This window comes from Anthonomus grandis, chromosome 4, assembly GCF_022605725.1.
Source record: "Anthonomus grandis grandis chromosome 4, icAntGran1.3, whole genome shotgun sequence".
NCBI classification, from domain to species: Eukaryota; Metazoa; Arthropoda; class Insecta; order Coleoptera; family Curculionidae; genus Anthonomus; species Anthonomus grandis.
The window spans coordinates 38,638,595-38,655,419 of record NC_065549.1 but is presented as its reverse complement, the minus strand read 5'-3'; the positions used below and the strand labels follow the sequence as shown (position 1 = coordinate 38,655,419).

At 33.6% G+C, this 16,825-nt stretch overlaps 2 protein-coding genes across 2 annotated transcripts; both read left to right on the top strand.

Annotated features, from left to right (window-relative positions):
• Positions 1–3,890: 3,890 nt before the first annotated feature.
• LOC126735436 (endoglucanase-like) lies at positions 3,891–15,301 on the top strand. Its single transcript, XM_050439420.1, has 4 exons — positions 3,891–4,031; positions 12,846–13,148; positions 14,775–15,007; positions 15,078–15,301. Exons 1-4 carry the CDS (start codon positions 3,998–4,000, stop codon positions 15,216–15,218), a joined length of 711 nt encoding a protein of 236 aa, XP_050295377.1. The 5' UTR covers positions 3,891–3,997; the 3' UTR covers positions 15,219–15,301.
• On the top strand, positions 8,223–10,234 carry LOC126735435 (uncharacterized). Its single transcript, XM_050439419.1, has 2 exons — positions 8,223–8,373; positions 8,438–10,234. The coding sequence occupies exon 2, from the start codon at positions 8,969–8,971 to the stop codon at positions 9,878–9,880; it is 912 nt and encodes a 303-aa protein (XP_050295376.1). The 5' UTR covers positions 8,223–8,373; positions 8,438–8,968; the 3' UTR covers positions 9,881–10,234.
• Positions 15,302–16,825: the final 1,524 nt, after the last annotated feature.

Below are 16,825 nucleotides of genomic sequence, written 5' to 3'. Positions count from 1 at the left end.
AATATAACTGTACTGCGCTTACCGCCATATCACTGCGAACTAAATCCTATAGAACTGATATGGGCGCAGGTAAAAGGATTTGTAGCAAGACAAAACACGACTTTTAAAATGAAAGATGTTAAGCTACTGTTTGATCAAGCCATTACGGAAGCGACACCAGAGAATTGGCGAAAAGCAGTCCAGCATGTAATTAAGCAAGAGGACAAAATGTGGGATCTTGACAACCTCATCGATCAGACAGTCGATCCTTTAATTATAATGTCAAGAGGTGATGACAGTTCGTCAGATGACGAAGAAGACTACAATCTATTATAATTTAAAATTGTTATACACTGTTCAAAAAGTGCCAGATCCAAAAGTGACATTTTCAACTGTTTTACTCTACATATTATGTTCAATAAATTTGTGAAAAAAATATATTATTCCATTTAAACAAAAGTAACTTTCTAAAATAAAATAGCATTTAAGTACATTAATTATAAGGTAAAAGGCAAGTCCCAGTTGCACGCCTTTGGCGAACCGTTTTCAATGTTTATCAGTGGGTAACAATGGGCAAAACTCATAAATTGACCCAAAACCGGGTGGCACTACTTGCAATCAACGAAAAGAAAGAATTTTACATTGAAACTAATACCCAACTAAGGTAGTGGCATAAAATATTGGTGGATCACCAGGTACCACTTTTGCATACCTAATGAGGTTTTATTGCTCTACACACTTCTGAAATAGAGTATAGATATATCATCGTGACGCGGTTCGCAACTTTACATAGGTGTACTAACACTACAGTTTTACCACCTATATTTTACAGATGAATACCGTAACATGGGGATACTTTGATCAATTTTTTTCTACATTTGGGATTCTAGCTACTCTAATATGGTTTTACAGTAATTAAAAATAACCTTAGCAATCAGTTTTATTTGATAAACATCCTACAAATAAATAAACTTTGAAAAACTACATATTTTCGAGAAAAAAAATAAAAAATCATGTGCTCAAAGATATACTTAAGTTGGGGATACTTTGATCATCAATTTATTTTGTATGGATTTGTAAAGTAACCCCTTTTAAAAAGTGCCTTGAATTAAAAAAATGTTTTTAAATTGTAGATTTAGGCTAGACAAAAAACAAAAACTTAAAATAAGACCATTTTATTGACAAAAATAGTTTTCTGTTAATAAATAGTAGAAATAAAAAACTCGCTTTACTTAGAAAAATATATTTAGCAGTTACATATTATTGAGCATAAACCGTGTCAGAAGTATTATCATTCATTCGAAAACATAAACAAAAGAAAATACCACTTCGAAAATACATTAAAAAAATATTATCTAAACTTCAACGACAAAAATGCTGGAGGAAAATTCGTTCAGATCTTCGTCTAATTTTTCTGTGGGATTGGATTGAATTGCAATAATATCCTCAGTTCTGATCACAGAAACATCATCCGGCACGAGTTTAAATTTGGTTTTGTTTGTACTAATAGCTTTAAGACCGGTAACTATGAGGGATCTATTTCAGTAATCTTACATAGATATTTGTAAGTTTTTTTACCTCTCTGCGAAAAAAAAATTGTCAAAATATATTGGCCAACTTCATATATATCAAGCTTTTCCGAACGTAAAGGCTGTTCTGAACTTTTATTGATTTCCTGTCGAAGCTCCAACAAGTTCATATCGTCTTCGCTGTCAGAAATATTATCCAAGACTGTTGTAGGAAAACTATATCCAGGTGTAATGTTATCTTCCTGAGCTTTTACTGATGCCGTAGATATACTACAACCAGGTGCAACAGCTAACCGTTTCTTTTTCCTTTTTGGTTGATTCGGATCGCTAAATCGCTGCTCCTTTAACATTGTAGTAGGGGCGCTTTCTACGTCAGCAGGAGGATCTATGGCATCAGTATCCCGGGGTAATTTTTTAAAAACTTGTTCTCGGTCTAGAGGGTAAATACCAGAAGCACTAAATGCACGTATTAAATTACGTTTGATCACTGATTTCATTAAAGTATCAGACTTCTGTCGTGGAGGTCTTGCATCCATGTAGTTCAATGTCTTTTTTAGAAGTTTAGCAAATGTGTCCTTAGGAACCGTTGAGAGTCTTAAGTTTTGCAACTTCCATTCTGAAAGTATAGCTCTCCAGGATTCTTTTAATGGCCTGAAAAATCCGGCGTCAAATGGTTGACAAAGATGAGTCGAATTTGGAACAGATGAAATCAATTTCATTTTCTGCACACGACTTCGTAAATTCGGGATCCATATGGGAAGATAGGTTATCGCCAATTAAAGCCTTACGCCCATCTAAACGTTTTGCATAGGGAAGAAAACTGCTTAAAAACCAATCGCAAAATGTTGCCCCATCTAACCATCCACTTGGTGTTCGCTTAAATCTAGTCCCTAGAGTGCAACATGGCTTGTCACAACACGGGAGTCCTTTTGGGCCACCCTCTTTCCAGGAGTTATATAAATGTAGACTTTTAAAAATCACGTATGGAGGTAATAGAGTCCCATCAGCGGACCCACATATCATAACGGTAGTGCAACTTTTTGAGTGGTTCATAACCTTCTCAGGGTATTTTATGCCACGCCTATAAACACCACGTTTTTTCCCTGGATCATCGGAAAGATTCGATTCGTCATAATTAAATATATTTGCACTGGGAAGATCTCTTATTACCACTTCTAGATTATCATAAAATATATTTAAAGTTTCTTTGGACACCGCAGCCCTCGCCCTTTTTATGTTAGTAGCTAATCTTTACCCGTAAGAGTCTTTGTGCCTGTTTAGAAGACTATATGTCCAATCAACACCAGGAATATTGTTTTTAAATTGATTAACAACAACACCCTTTTGGTCTAAGTAATACTTGGCCAGCATCCTTATGTCCATGAGACTTAATGCAAATCCCCAGTCTGCACATTTTGAAGCCGCCTTCAGTATTGGTATTTCCTCGTGTTTGGTAAAAATAGTGGGACGACCTAGTTTACTAATATGTTTTCCCTTGTACTTATTATAGAGAGTTTCAAAAGGAATATTAAATTGCTTTGAAGCTTCTCGTATTGAGCATATACCATCCACCACTACTTTTAATGCATGCTCCAGCTTTTCAGGGGCATAATTTATATAATGTCTGCTCCCCAGCACCCTTTTATGCTCGCGAGGCATTTCTGGAAAGAGAAAAAAATATAATTTAATAATTTCTGGAAAGATAATTATAATATATGTTAATGGGGCAACTTTGATCAAGCGATTAATGTTACCTCATAGCCCGATCAAATTTACCCTGTGGAACAAACAAGGTTCTATAAATAACCCTTAACTTAAATTTCACTAAAATCTTTTTGAAATGTACTAAGTAATACACATTAAAGTTAATACAAGAAAGAACATAATGGTAATATATGTACTTACCTTTATAGCCTTGAAGTTTGCTGACTTACAAAAACAGAGCAAACCACGTGTAGACTCTATGATAATATTTTTTAACATCGATGCACAATTACGGCGGTCTGCGACTCTCAACTAACTGGCTTAACTAATGAACCAAGCAGATGTCCAGTTTCATTGTCGTACTGTGGGAAATGGTGGGGGTATGACGGCGCAACTATTTTAGGAAGTTTTGATAAAAGTTTGACCCGTAATTAAAGTATCCCATGTTACGGTACTATGTAGTAGAAAACATTTTTTAACCTTATTTGTCCCAAAAATCCTCATTCCGTCAGTATTTCGTAATAATTCATTTATCAGTTTAAAAAAAAAATTATACAAAACATGTTGTTGCATTTTAAAAAGAATCTAAATGGCAATTTTTGGATCTGAATTACTACCTATTAAATTTTGATCTCACTTTATTAATTTTTTAAGTACATACTTATATAAAAATTTCACAAATGATGTGATGTAACTCAAGTGTTATACTTGAAGAAATACTTAGTTGATAAATTTTATAAATAATTTTAGACATAACACAGTTTCGCATTAAAATCGAACTGAATATGAAGCAAATCTTAAGCTATTTACTTATTGTAGGTAAGTGTATATCTGTATATCGTTAGGAATATCAAATGGTTAGGGTATTTTAGTTTAAATTTTATTTGTTTAAAATTTAAGACACATGGTTCTATGTATCTCTATATGTCCGTCTAAAAATGCCTCTGAGATGTTATGTAAAAATTCGTAAAAATTTTTGTTATTAGAGGCCATAAGAAACAGGTAAAGTCTAGTTTAGAGATCTATTAGAATCTTTGATGTCTCGCCGATGCCGCACTAAATAGTCCATGCGTCAATGTCGTATTTATTGTCATATTTATTGACACATAATATACATGTTTAAATGGCAAAATTTTATATAATATATCTATGAAATCTCTCTCTATCCCACTGAGTTTGATGATTACGAGGCCGCACTCAGATACATTTTTGGGCTGTTTTTGTATTACTTTTGTCGTGTTATTAAAGAGATCTTTAAGGATGAGTCGATTGCCTTTAAAATAGTTCTGTTGGATGGGTCTATCACCTTTAATAGTTGGGAGGAAAGTCATGTGAGGTTATTATTTCATGGGTTTTGCCGGTTTTGCTTTTTACATAATTAATGATTTTACGTATTTAAATCTTATCTTTAAATTAAATATTATCTTGCTATCAACTATCCTGAATTTCTGACTTTATAAAACTAAACTCAAAAATCCCAAATAATAAAATTTTAAATACAATTAAATTTTAAGGCCGGACTTGTAAAACTTTTCACGCTTAAGTGGCTGGGACTGAGATCAGACGTCTAACAAAATAGTACGTGGGCGTCTGTAGTAAAATTTTACGAATCAAATGTATTAATTAAAAAAAAAATTAAGACATTCATTTATTTAATGGAATGATTAAATATCGCTTAGAATATTACTTTATGACTCTTTCCACATTAAATTTTGCGATATAAACATGCATGCCATGTGACAATACAAGCAACACCGGCACATGGACTATTTGCGGCACATCAAAGATTCTATTACATCTCTAAACTGGACTTTAGAAATAATTTTTAACTTCTCAGTCGCTAAAGGATACTATATCGGATAGGAAAATTGAATTTTGACAATTTTATTCTAGGTCAGAGATAATACAAATAGAAGCATTTTTAGTAAACTTCAAAACAGTAGCGCTCTTGATTATGTCTAATTCAATAAAATTTGAGTTTTTTTGATTACTTTAAACTTATATATCAATAATTATTTGAAAAACCATATTATGTTGTTATTTGTATGTTTTCTACTTCAAATTATTAAAAAACTGAAAGAAATATGAGCAAAGTCGAAGTACCTAGTTGCTGCAAATTGAAATGATAACTACCCGTTTATTATTTCGTTTTACTTAAAGTAATAACATGTCATACTTAATATAATGCCACTTGAATTTAATTGAAAATTGTCTGTAGAAAATACGTAGATATAATCCTAAAAGATTTCTAAACTAATAAGATTACCTGAGGCTTCCTCAGGTGTCACCTCACCCCCACAAATGGACAAACTTTAGAAATAGACGTATATTAATACTTCTTAGATATGAAAGCCAACTAGATGTGACTCCAGGAGTTGTATAAAATCACACCAAAATTGCTTATGCATTGAAACTGCTAGAACTGTTCTTCTCTCAAGTTTGGCGTCAGATTTAAAGTAAGTGTTGATAATGAGGCTGTCGAAAAGTTGCTGTGTATATATTAAGTTTCACTAGGTAATTTGTTTTGGTCTTTGATGTGAAAAGCGGATTTTGAACTAATAATTTTTAAAATCAATTAAAAAAATAAGATCTTTTCCCATTTTACCACTTATTTTTGAAGGATTTGACATGACATTCAGTCAGCTTGGTGTAAATCTGTCTGCTAAATATAATTCATAAAAAGGCTTCAATGTGAGACCATTTAACAATTTTTTAAGTGTCATAATTTGTCATAATAATTTTTTATTCTGCTATATTGCCATTTATCTGTTTCTTTAGCATCTTTCCCAATTAGCAATTTTTCAAGGCGACAACGTTGCAAATTGCAATTGTACGATGTCTTAACCGTAGAGACAACCCCGTTTTTCACCAATTTGAAAGCGATTTTTTTGGTTGTCTCAACGTTACGCAGTGACTACCCGTTAACTTTCTAAACGCTTTTGCAACGTTTTTAGAGTTACTGATTTTTGGACGAATGGATGCCATAACGACAGAACAATTACTTTTTTAACAGTAAACTAATAGATAACTCCAGTAGGCAGCTACTCCAAAAATACAACCTTTTTAATTCATCTTTTGAACAGTCCTTATTATAATTTGTTTTGTCGTTCAATATAGTGAATTATACGGGTAAAATACCCGTTTTGAAAGATTTACAAGCTCTTAATTTATAAACGGAACAATGTTTAATGTGAAAAGATGTTATTTTAGCCCTAAATAACACGCGCGCCCTGAATTTATAGCGAATTTCGAAAAAAAAATAATAAGTAATTTTTTTTTATTGGTTACATAAGCAACCCGCTGTCGTTATCCCTGGTTGGCCTGAAGGAAGAAGAAGAACGGATGGACCTAACTTAATATTTCAATTATTGTTTGCAGTTTGTTGCGCATATGCAGCACGTTTTTTTACAAACTTTAATAAACAAAAACTTTAACTTTTACAAAAAATTCCTAAGCTCTTCGAAAAATATAAACTCAGAATGTAATGTTAACATTACATTCTGAGTTCTCATTGCTGTTGCTGCTATTTAAATCCTAAAAAATAAAACTTTATAAAATTTACTATTGTTTTTAAACTGGTTAGTCTCTTGTGTAAAGAAAGGCTATAAAGTAGGATAAAGAAAACCATTTACAATAAGTAAATCCAGTTTTTTAAACTTTAAATATGTAAAATTTTATACAAACCTTTTCACTACCATCTTCCGCCACTTCCATTGATTCTACATAAATCCATATCAACTTCAGGTAAGCTAGTTGATGGAAGGTTACCTTTTCTTGATGTGCTTGTTTCAAAAAATACCAACAAATTTGAATTTGAGATTTACCGCAAACCCACCACTACGGACAATGTCATCCTATACTCCTCAAACTCCCCTTATTCCTACAAATTTGCCTCTTTTAATTCCCTTTTCTATCGCCTTTTCAACATCCCCCTTTCTAGAGAAGCTTTCCTTGATGAACTAAATATAATTAAACATATTGCTTTTAATAATGGTTTTCCACTTGATATAATTAATCGCCTTTATTCTAAATTCTATAATAAATACAAATTCACTTACAACTTAATCCATCTTAATAATGAAAATAGTCACCTTTTTAGATCAATGTCATTTTTTGGTAGTATTTATTTTTAGCTTGCAAAGTTTTTCAAGTCTACAAATTTGACAATTACTTTTAAAACTACAAACAGTTTAAAAAGGCAGCTAGTTAGTACAATAGATAAGGCAGATTTCTTTTCAAAATCAGGGATATATATTCATTAAGATGTAATGACTGTAATGCCATTTACATAGGGCAATCGGGCAGAAAAATTTCCACCAGAATAAAGAAACATACAAGTTTGGTGGAGAGGTACAGGGATACTGACATGATTGAAACTAAATCGGCGTTTGCACATCATTTATTGGCCTCCTCACATGGTTTTTCTTTAACTCAGGGAGCGGATTTTTTGCATGAGTGCTTAGTTTTATATTGTTAAGATTGTTTACTAGGAGAGGGTCCTAAGATGACGAAGTGGGTAAGATGACGAATCGACTACAAATCATACCTTCTCTCTCTGCGCAGCCAATATGATGTGAAACGTCCGTTATGCGCGTGCGCCTTACGCGGTTTCTTTCACTTCGGCCTTGAGTCCCTTGAGACGGTTAGTCAGTCCGCAACAAGTGAACAAGGGGAATCGTCGTGCTTCGTTATAATTTTAGCGGCTTAGAAAATAACGTCTGCATTTTTCTAGGTAAGTTCAAACTTAAAACTTTTTATTGATGGATGTTTATGAGTGTGTTTGGCATCATCTGTGATATTTTCATAACACTAAATTAACGTTTTTCTTTGTTTTAATTTCTTTTTTATTATAACTGTGATGGGTATGCCCATCACAGTTATAATAGTTGACGAAGAACCAAGTAGCCAAGATGGCGAATTCGTCATCTTACCCACTCCCATATAATATGATGTTTGTTAGGTAATAAATTCGCTACACACAATTTTAGATAATAAAATATGGGAAGAGTGTACAAGCGCAAAACGAATCGACAATCATGAAGTAATGAGAACATGCGAATTGCCATAAATGAGGTTAGACAAAAGCGTAAATTCCATGGCGAAAGCATATAATCTCCCAGAAGCAACTCTTAGAAGATATCTGAAGCGGGATCCTGAGGAAGTACGGTTAAAATCTCTCCTAAAATAATATATTTTTAAAAACAATGATTGGTCTTTATTTTCAGGAATTTCCTTGCAATGCTGGTCGATTCAAGAGCACGTTTTCGAATATGGAATAAGAAGAACTACGAGAGTACATTATCAATATTGACAAACGGGCTTTTGGACTAACCAAGGAGCAGTTAAGCAGGATAATTTTGCGGAAAATCGTAACATTTCACACAGATTTAACACAACCAAGAAGAAGACTGGACGACACTTTGTTGACCTGTTTATGTGGAAATACAACATTTGTCTACATAAGCCAGAATCGACCTCGATAGCTAGACTTGAGATGAGATTTAATCACCAAAGTGTTTCCAATTTTTTTAATGCACTTAAGAAACTCAAAACATAATTTCCAACCCAATCAAATTTACAACGTAGATGAAACCGGTGTATCAACAGTTGCCAAAAAAATCCCAGGATAGTTACCCCAAAATCGAAGAGTAATTAAGATATCTTCTGCGGAACGAGGAACTAATGTGACTGCAGTATGCACGATGAATGCAAGTGGGTAAATTATTCCCCCTTTTTTGATTTTCCCTAGAGTTAGAATGCAACCAGCCTACATGAACAACACACCTGCTGGATTTACAGGTGTTGCACATGAAACCGGATGGATGACATCTGCAAATTTTTTGAAATACCTGGAACATTTTATCCAATACGCTCGTCCTAGCGAAAACAACAGAGTTCTGCTCATAATGGATAACCATGCAAATCATGTAACCTTTGAAGCTGTAACATTGTGCAGGGAAAGTGTGCTTTCTCTCTTGGGATTTCCCGCACACACCAGTCACAGAATGCAACCATTAGATGTATCTGTGTATGGCCCCTTAAAAACTGCATATAGTAGGGCTTGTGATGACTTTTTGACAAACAATCTTGGAAAAGCCATTACACTGAATGACATTGCCTCAATCTTTGGAAAGGCCTATTTAAAAGTAGCAACCGTCGCGAATGTTTTAAGTGGGTTTCGGGCAACTGGCATAGAGCCGTTTGATTCTGACATTTTTACGGACATTGACTTTGAAACTGCTCAAACGACAGAAAGGCAAATTGACGCTGAACCAAAATTAATTGAGGAACTTGTGCCTTCCACATCTGGTCCTCAGCGCATGCCAGAGTCAGTAACTCCTAACAAAGAGCAGATAGAGGCAGATAATATTGAAAAACCATTAGAAACTGATAAAAAATGCCATCAGAGCCCGCCAATCGAGTCGGGATTACCTCCTTTGCCTAAAGCAAACACGCAGAACAGACGCTGTATGAGAAAGCTACCATCACTTATAATTTCTAGCACGCCCGTTAAAGATGCTTTAGGACAAAAGCACAATGAAAAACTTAAAAAAGAGAAGAAAAACCAAATAAAAGCCCCGCCGAAGAAAAAAATAAAAAAATCAGCAGCATATCGGTTCAAGAAAAAAATAGTAAAGCAAATAAACAAAATAAAAGCAGAAGTGTAAAGCGCCAAGTATTTGAGGCATCTGATAGTTCTGTAGATGTAGCTGTGATGGATAGTAATGATGACATGGACGAAGAGGTTGAAGAAGATGACAGACTGTGCATTTTTTGTGAAGATGAGGGCAAACATAATGAGCTTTGGTTTTGTTGTAATATATGCACCAAGTGGGCACACGCAGAATGCACTGGACTTAATTTGAAAGAAGCAAAAGCCAAAGTGTGGGTGTGCGATTTTTGTCGTGTTTAAAATTAAGTTACAATTTGAAATTTTGTGTTCGCCCTTGGATTTTCTAAATATTTTTGACTTTCCTTGCTTTAAGTTTTTGTTTATTTTATAAAAATAAATCGTTAAAATGTTTAAATGTATTGTTTTATTGCCTTTTTACTATATTCGTCAACTTACCCACATACGTTCGTCATCTTGTCAGCAACCGCGTGTAAGATGACGATAATTACATGTTTTTTCCCCAAATAAATTACCAGCCACAAAGTGCAAATTTGAATTAAAACAGACTCAAATATTGATAAGTCACTTAAATATTATATGCCCTGTTTAAAAAAAAAAACATTTATTGGTAAGAAAATAGAGTTTTAATTGGACCGCAAACCTTAAGTTCGTCATCTTAGGGCCCTCTCCCCTACTTGTATATTCACACTTAGTCTAGTTCGGATTGTTCCCCATGTTTGATTATGTTACTTGGTGGCCTATGGGTTAGACACGCGCCTGTGAATCTAAAGGTTGCTGGATCGTTCCCCACTGGTGACATTTTACATTTTTTATTTTTTTAATCATACATTTTTATCTATGGTGGGAATTGTTAACTTAACCTAGCTTTTCTTTTGTTGTTACTTGTAATGTGATCTGTGTAGGTCTAGGTAATGAGTTTTATCATAATTTATAAGCGTTCTTTGTGTGAAAAATATTTTAATGTATTTTTTAGGCCTGATGATGCTCCGATAGGAGCAAAACACGTGTAGCTTTAAAAAAAAAATGATATGGATTTTATTAGACCGTGACTTTATGTTCTTACCTTTGTTTTGTTTTCGTTTGGTCTCTTAGAGAAAAATGGATGATACGTTTCTATTTGATATGAGGTATATGTGTATTTTTAATACGCGTATTCAAAAACTACTCTCTCTTAGTAGTTTAACTTAGGTTTAGGTTAATGAATGTCAAAAGGGTCTATGTCCAAAGGAGCCTTTTAATTCGATTGTGTTTTTTCTATGATATTATCATAAAACTGAACATATTTAACAGGAATATAGTCCATCATATCTTTTAAGTTTTTCAGTTTCTCGGCTGAAATACGGTTTCTGCAGTCGAGGTCTGGAACCAATGCTACCGGAATTTTAGTCGACCTTTTTCCCTTCTTTAGAACATTACAAGTGGTCTATTCCATGAGCTGAGAGAAGGTCTTTTTGGTTTTAACCAACGTTTCTTGCCCCTGTTCAATTTTCATCCAGGCTATTTCTGAAATTTGTAGTTTAGTCGTATTTAGATATTCGCCTATCATGCTCTGAAAATCATTAAAATCGTTTTTTTCCATACGTAGTACATTAAAAGGTCTTTGGTGGCGTGCCTCTCTTATCATCTTTTCTATATTTTCGAGAGTGTAGTTTTTTACAACGCGTTTTGTCTTTTCTATTTGTGCAAAATCTCTATCACAAGTGAGATATGAATGGCCACTTATCAGAAATTTTTGCTCAACCTTTTTGTAGATACCCTTAGAAACTAGGTAAATCATCAACATTAAAATAATCTTGTTCTTGTTTGGTCCTATGCAATTGTCACTCCACATAACCAAATTTTTTCTTTTAGGAAAATTTGAGTGCAAAATTACTTTTAGCAGACAAGACGCTATTTCATTACCACCTCTCCCAGTAAGTGACTCATCCCAGAGGCACATGAATGCATCATCTGTATCTGACAAATGAATTCCGAGGTTAAAACTGGACAACTGCCGACTGTAAAACATGTCAGAATGTGTTAGTGTCGGAATAAAAAGCACTTGTTCTAAATCAATCGAAATAGTATTGTCATCACTTTCTATTGTTTGTGATTTAGCAATGTCGGTGTTCATTGTGACTCTTGCATTTTCCGCTTTACGATGATGCAATTCCAGTTTTTGCGTAACTTGTTTTCTTTCTGGATCGGACAATGAAATTGATTTAATCTTATTTTGATAAAGATCACACTTCGACCATGTATCTGACCTAGGCCTTCCGAATTTAAGATTTGGAAAATCCTTCTTAAATACCATTGAGTAATACTTATAAGTAACGGTTGATTGTGTGCAAATATGTCAGAAAATGTTTTTCGACAAACCTAAACATGTTTTCCACTACCATTAGGAACAGTATAAGTAATCGTACTTTGGCGACTGGCATATTATATACGAGCCGTGTCTCCTGCGACCTACATTTATAGCTTGAATCAGTCCCAAAAGAAAAGTACCCTGCTTATCGAAATTAGCAACTTCATAATATTGACGAAACAGTGCGTTTCTTTGCTCGAATGTTAAAGATTTCCAGGCATATTTACAAGAACATGTTACCCGTAACAAAAAAGTGAAGTCATATTTTGGAGCTTGTTTTAAGATTAGAATTGCTTACCTCAAGTTCAGGCGGATTTTTTGGCGGCACAATAACACTTTTATAATTTGAATGTTGTAAATCACTAATTCTGCACCTTTTTCTTTCTTTTCTAACACTTTCAGTACCTTTTTGGCGTCTTTTTACGGCGTGCTTGGCACTTAGACCCCTTTAACCTAAAAAAGATACCTGCGCTTAGACTGGCTGCAGGTTTTGACGTCAGAAAATAATAGAAAGGTAATACAAAAGGCACATAGACCCTTTTGTATGTTATTGGCATTGGCACGTAGACTACTACACAAGTGTTACCTGAAATTTGCCGGCAGTGGCACTTAGACCCTTTTGAATTTCCACCCTACAATTTTATTTTTACAGCAATTACACAGTCTGCGATAGCAGACATCCACGTAGAGCCGTTACCAAATGGATTAAATGGAACTGGGACTACAACAAGATACTGGGACTGCTGTAAACCTTCTTGTGCTTGGGATGGTAATTTAAATGAGACTTACGCTACAGTGCCGGTAAGATCTTGCTCTGCTGATGGCGATACTACGATTGGTGACAATGAAATGTCGGGTTGTGCAGAGAATGGCACTGCTTTTATGTGCAATGATCAACAGCCTTTAGAATTAAATGAAACGGTCACTTTAGGATTTGTTGCAGCCTCCTTTACTGGTAAGATATTCATTTTCTTACAGTTTTTAGGTCTAGATTATTATAAGTATTTTTAAAATAAATATTTGCCTTATAATGTTAATTAAAAATCAGTGTTAAATAAAAATTTCTGTCTGCCTTTTCATTGCTTTTAAGACTAGTATATCACAGAATACCTTTTAGAGATTAGAGAGATTATGTTACTTTTATATGATAGTCTATATTTCAGATTACCATTTTTCTTCTCTTAATGGTTATCTCAATATGCGAGTTCCGACTTAGCGTTTCAGGGTAACTACAAGATATTGCATTTGTCTTATGATCCTTTTCTTTAGAAACTTTAATATTGTTATTTTAATTATGAAGTTTGAAAGTGTGAACCTCATATGACAATCCGCCATGGTTCCAGTCACATGTAAGGTGCCTTAATGTCCTTGGATCAGTTCTTTTCCTGCTATACAAATTTTCCTACTATGTAAACGATGTTAAATACTATACAAAGTGTCTACTATAAAAACAGCCAAACTTTAAGAGGTGATTAAATAAGTCATATGCTACAAAAAAGTAGTATAACATTTTTTCAAAAAGTTGTTAGTTCTTCTGGTATTTAACATTTTTTGATTTTATCAAATTTCTTTGTTTTTTTCATATAAATAAGAATATCTCCGTTATTCTTACCACAACATAAAATTTAGATCTACCATCTGAAAGAGAATTAAATTTGCTATAAGATGGGTATATTTAAGTTTTTGAGTATATTTAATTCTTTATACCGGGTGTTATCAGAAGTTAAATGTAACATTTGGGAAATGTGCAAAATTTGTGGTATTTAGTTACCGTTTTTCTAAAATTTGGTATACAGGGACATGTTTTTTTTCAGCATAAACTACTGCATTTAGTATGCTTTCCAATGATATACTTACTTTTATAATAACTATTTGTTTTTACAGCAATATTATGGGCAAAAGAAAGAAACCCACAAAAATTGAAAATTTTCAAATTTTGAATGTTGGTGGTTTTTATAGTAGACACGCTGTATATTATTTCCATCGACTGGAAAAGTCCTTTTGCTGATGACATAACTGCTATGAGCTCAGCTGGTAATTTAACGGGGCTGTGTTAATAAGTTGCTGACCTAGAGTCCGGTGCTTATAACTGATTTCTTGTTAATAGACTGAACGTTTATGAGGGAAAGCTTCAAGCAATCTTATATTCTTTTTTAAATGTCACAAATTTGCATTTTATAAGTGACAATTTATAATTTTTTTTGAAGATTCCCTTTCATACCATTAGAGTATGACGTTCAGCATCAAGCATTCATCGAACAAATCCTCGCTCAGCATCAGTTTTCAGTAACTTTATTTTTAGTAACAAATATGTAGGTTATTCCTATTGCCAATGACAGTAATTTGAAACCATTTGAATTATTTTAACTACGCAGTTTAAAATTATATTTAGGGATATTTCTTTAACATTTCAGTTTTTTTTTAATATACGATAGTCATCCTTTAAAGAATAAAATGCAACAATCGTCCGGCAGACTTCACCTCTTAGTAAACGTATTCTACATAAATCTTTAAAATGCTCATTCTCTACATATTGTGCCATCTAAGATTCTATTAAGCTGTTAATCATTGTTATTTTTAGCCGGTGCAGACGTCTCCAAATGTTGCACATGTCTTGTATTATCGTTTAAAGACCAAATTGTCGGGAAGCAAATGATAGTCCAAGTCACAAACACTGGAAGCGACTTAAACAAAAATCACTTCGATATTGCAATGCCCGGTGGTGGTGTTGGGATTTTTAACGGGTGCTCCAGCCAATGGAACTCCCCAGTTGACGGATGGGGCGACCGATATGGAGGTGTTCACAGTATCGAGGTATGAAATTTAGAGAATTACCATCGAGTTCGGAAAAATTAATATCTTATGTGATTTTTGTGTATTTTAGGAGTGTGCTAACCTTCCTTCCCAACTTCAACCTGGTTGTAAATGGAGGTTCCAGTGGTTTGGAGGAGCAGACAATCCAGCTGTGGACTTTTATGAAATTAAATGCCCCAAGGAGCTCATCAAAATAAGCAACTGTCAGTAATTTATCTATAAATTATTAACTTAATATATTCCAGTATATGTATATAGATTAGTATGTAATATATTATTGATGGTCGTAGACAAGTTGATGTCTTTCTTACTCAGAATTACAATACAGTTCTCGGTGTATTTTATTCTCTTTTAGCACGTTGGCGATCACATTCGTCCATCTAACTTCATCAACTGCAGCTCGCAATAATAGGGAACTTACACATTTTTTTTTTAATTCATAAATAGATTTAGTATTATCGAAAAAGTACCCATGCCAAACCACCACCATGACCAATGCCAAACCATGACCCGCTATCGATCGATCTACGGCGTGCGTTACGGAACGAAAATTAGGCCATTTTCTCATTTTGATGTTTGTAGCTCTGTTTATAGTGTTTGTTTGCGAATTTTGTTTATTTGTCGACCGTGAATATCAATTTAGTTACCATGAGTAAAAAGTATAAATATTGTTTAGTACCATTATGTAAAAATACAACAGTAAAAACTCCAGAAAAGATTTTTATAAGCTTGCCAGGAAATAAGGACCGCAGAAGAAAGTGGTTAAAAGTATGTAGGAGAAATGAAAATGACATATCGCTGTCAAATAAAGGAGTTTATGTTTGTGAAGATCATTTTAACTTAAGTAGAAATAAAATTCCATCAGTGTTCCATCAGTTCCTTTAAAGTAATGAATTTAATGGATGTTCCAACCTTTGAAAGCTTGCTTTTTGCCCAATAGCAAGTAATTTCAGTAGGAGAAGGCTCTTCGCTTCTTCGATGCAACCACATTAGAAATGCTATAGTGTGCTTACAGCCCCCTGCAAAAACAAAGTACAGTGTGTCTATTTTATTTAGCAACAACTTTAAATGATCTTATCTTGTTTATGTTTAAAGAAAACAATAATACGAAGATTATCTTATTAATTTTAAATTTTGTAATAAATACTTAGGTGCCTACCTAATGAAGCAGCGCAATCGTAGCATTGGACATCTATTACTTCTTCAGTTACTTCATTAATGCTACAGCTCACTGAATATTATTTCTTTCTCACATTATGTTCAGGTGTAATTTTCCCTTTTACAGTGCATATGTCCTGATTTCTGCGAACTTGTACCCAACCAACTGCAGCATCTCCTTAAGATTGTCTACCTGACCTATAATTAAAGTAATAAATTAAATAAAGGTTATAAAAACCCTGATTTTCTTTAATAAATATTTTTATGACATGACTACATCCAAAAAAAATACTGCTCTAAGGTCAGGTAATAAGGGCTTAAGTCAAAAATTGCTGTTTTCGAGAAAATGAATTTTAGAATAGGTATCTTAAGTTAGTGTGAATCCAATTATTACTTTCTAATTTTAAGATATTGATAAGTGACACTAGTCAACTGGTTTCGAGTCCCAACACTAGTTGTTACAAAGAAAGAATGGAAAATATTGACTAGACCATTATTTTTCCAAATTTTGCAAAATAGTGACTTAAGTCCTTTCTATCAAACACTAGAGAATGATAAACAGCGAACACGATAAATAAAAATAACTATGTATTATTTACCTGTCTGCTTTAACTCCCCGAACCTCTCCTAGTGAAAAACTCTCTGCATTTTTTATAAAAG

Coding starts and splice junctions, on each gene's coding strand:
- LOC126735436 (XM_050439420.1), top strand. CDS start 3,998: ATGAAGCAAATCTTAAGCTATTTACTTATTGTAG. Junction 13,149..14,774: donor TGTTGCAGCCTCCTTTACTG/GTAAGATATTCA, acceptor TGTTATTTTTAG/CCGGTGCAGACGTCTCCAAA. Junction 15,008..15,077: donor GAGGTGTTCACAGTATCGAG/GTATGAAATTTA, acceptor TGTGTATTTTAG/GAGTGTGCTAACCTTCCTTC.
- LOC126735435 (XM_050439419.1), top strand. CDS start 8,969: ATGCAACCAGCCTACATGAACAACACACCTGCTGGATTTACAGGTGTT.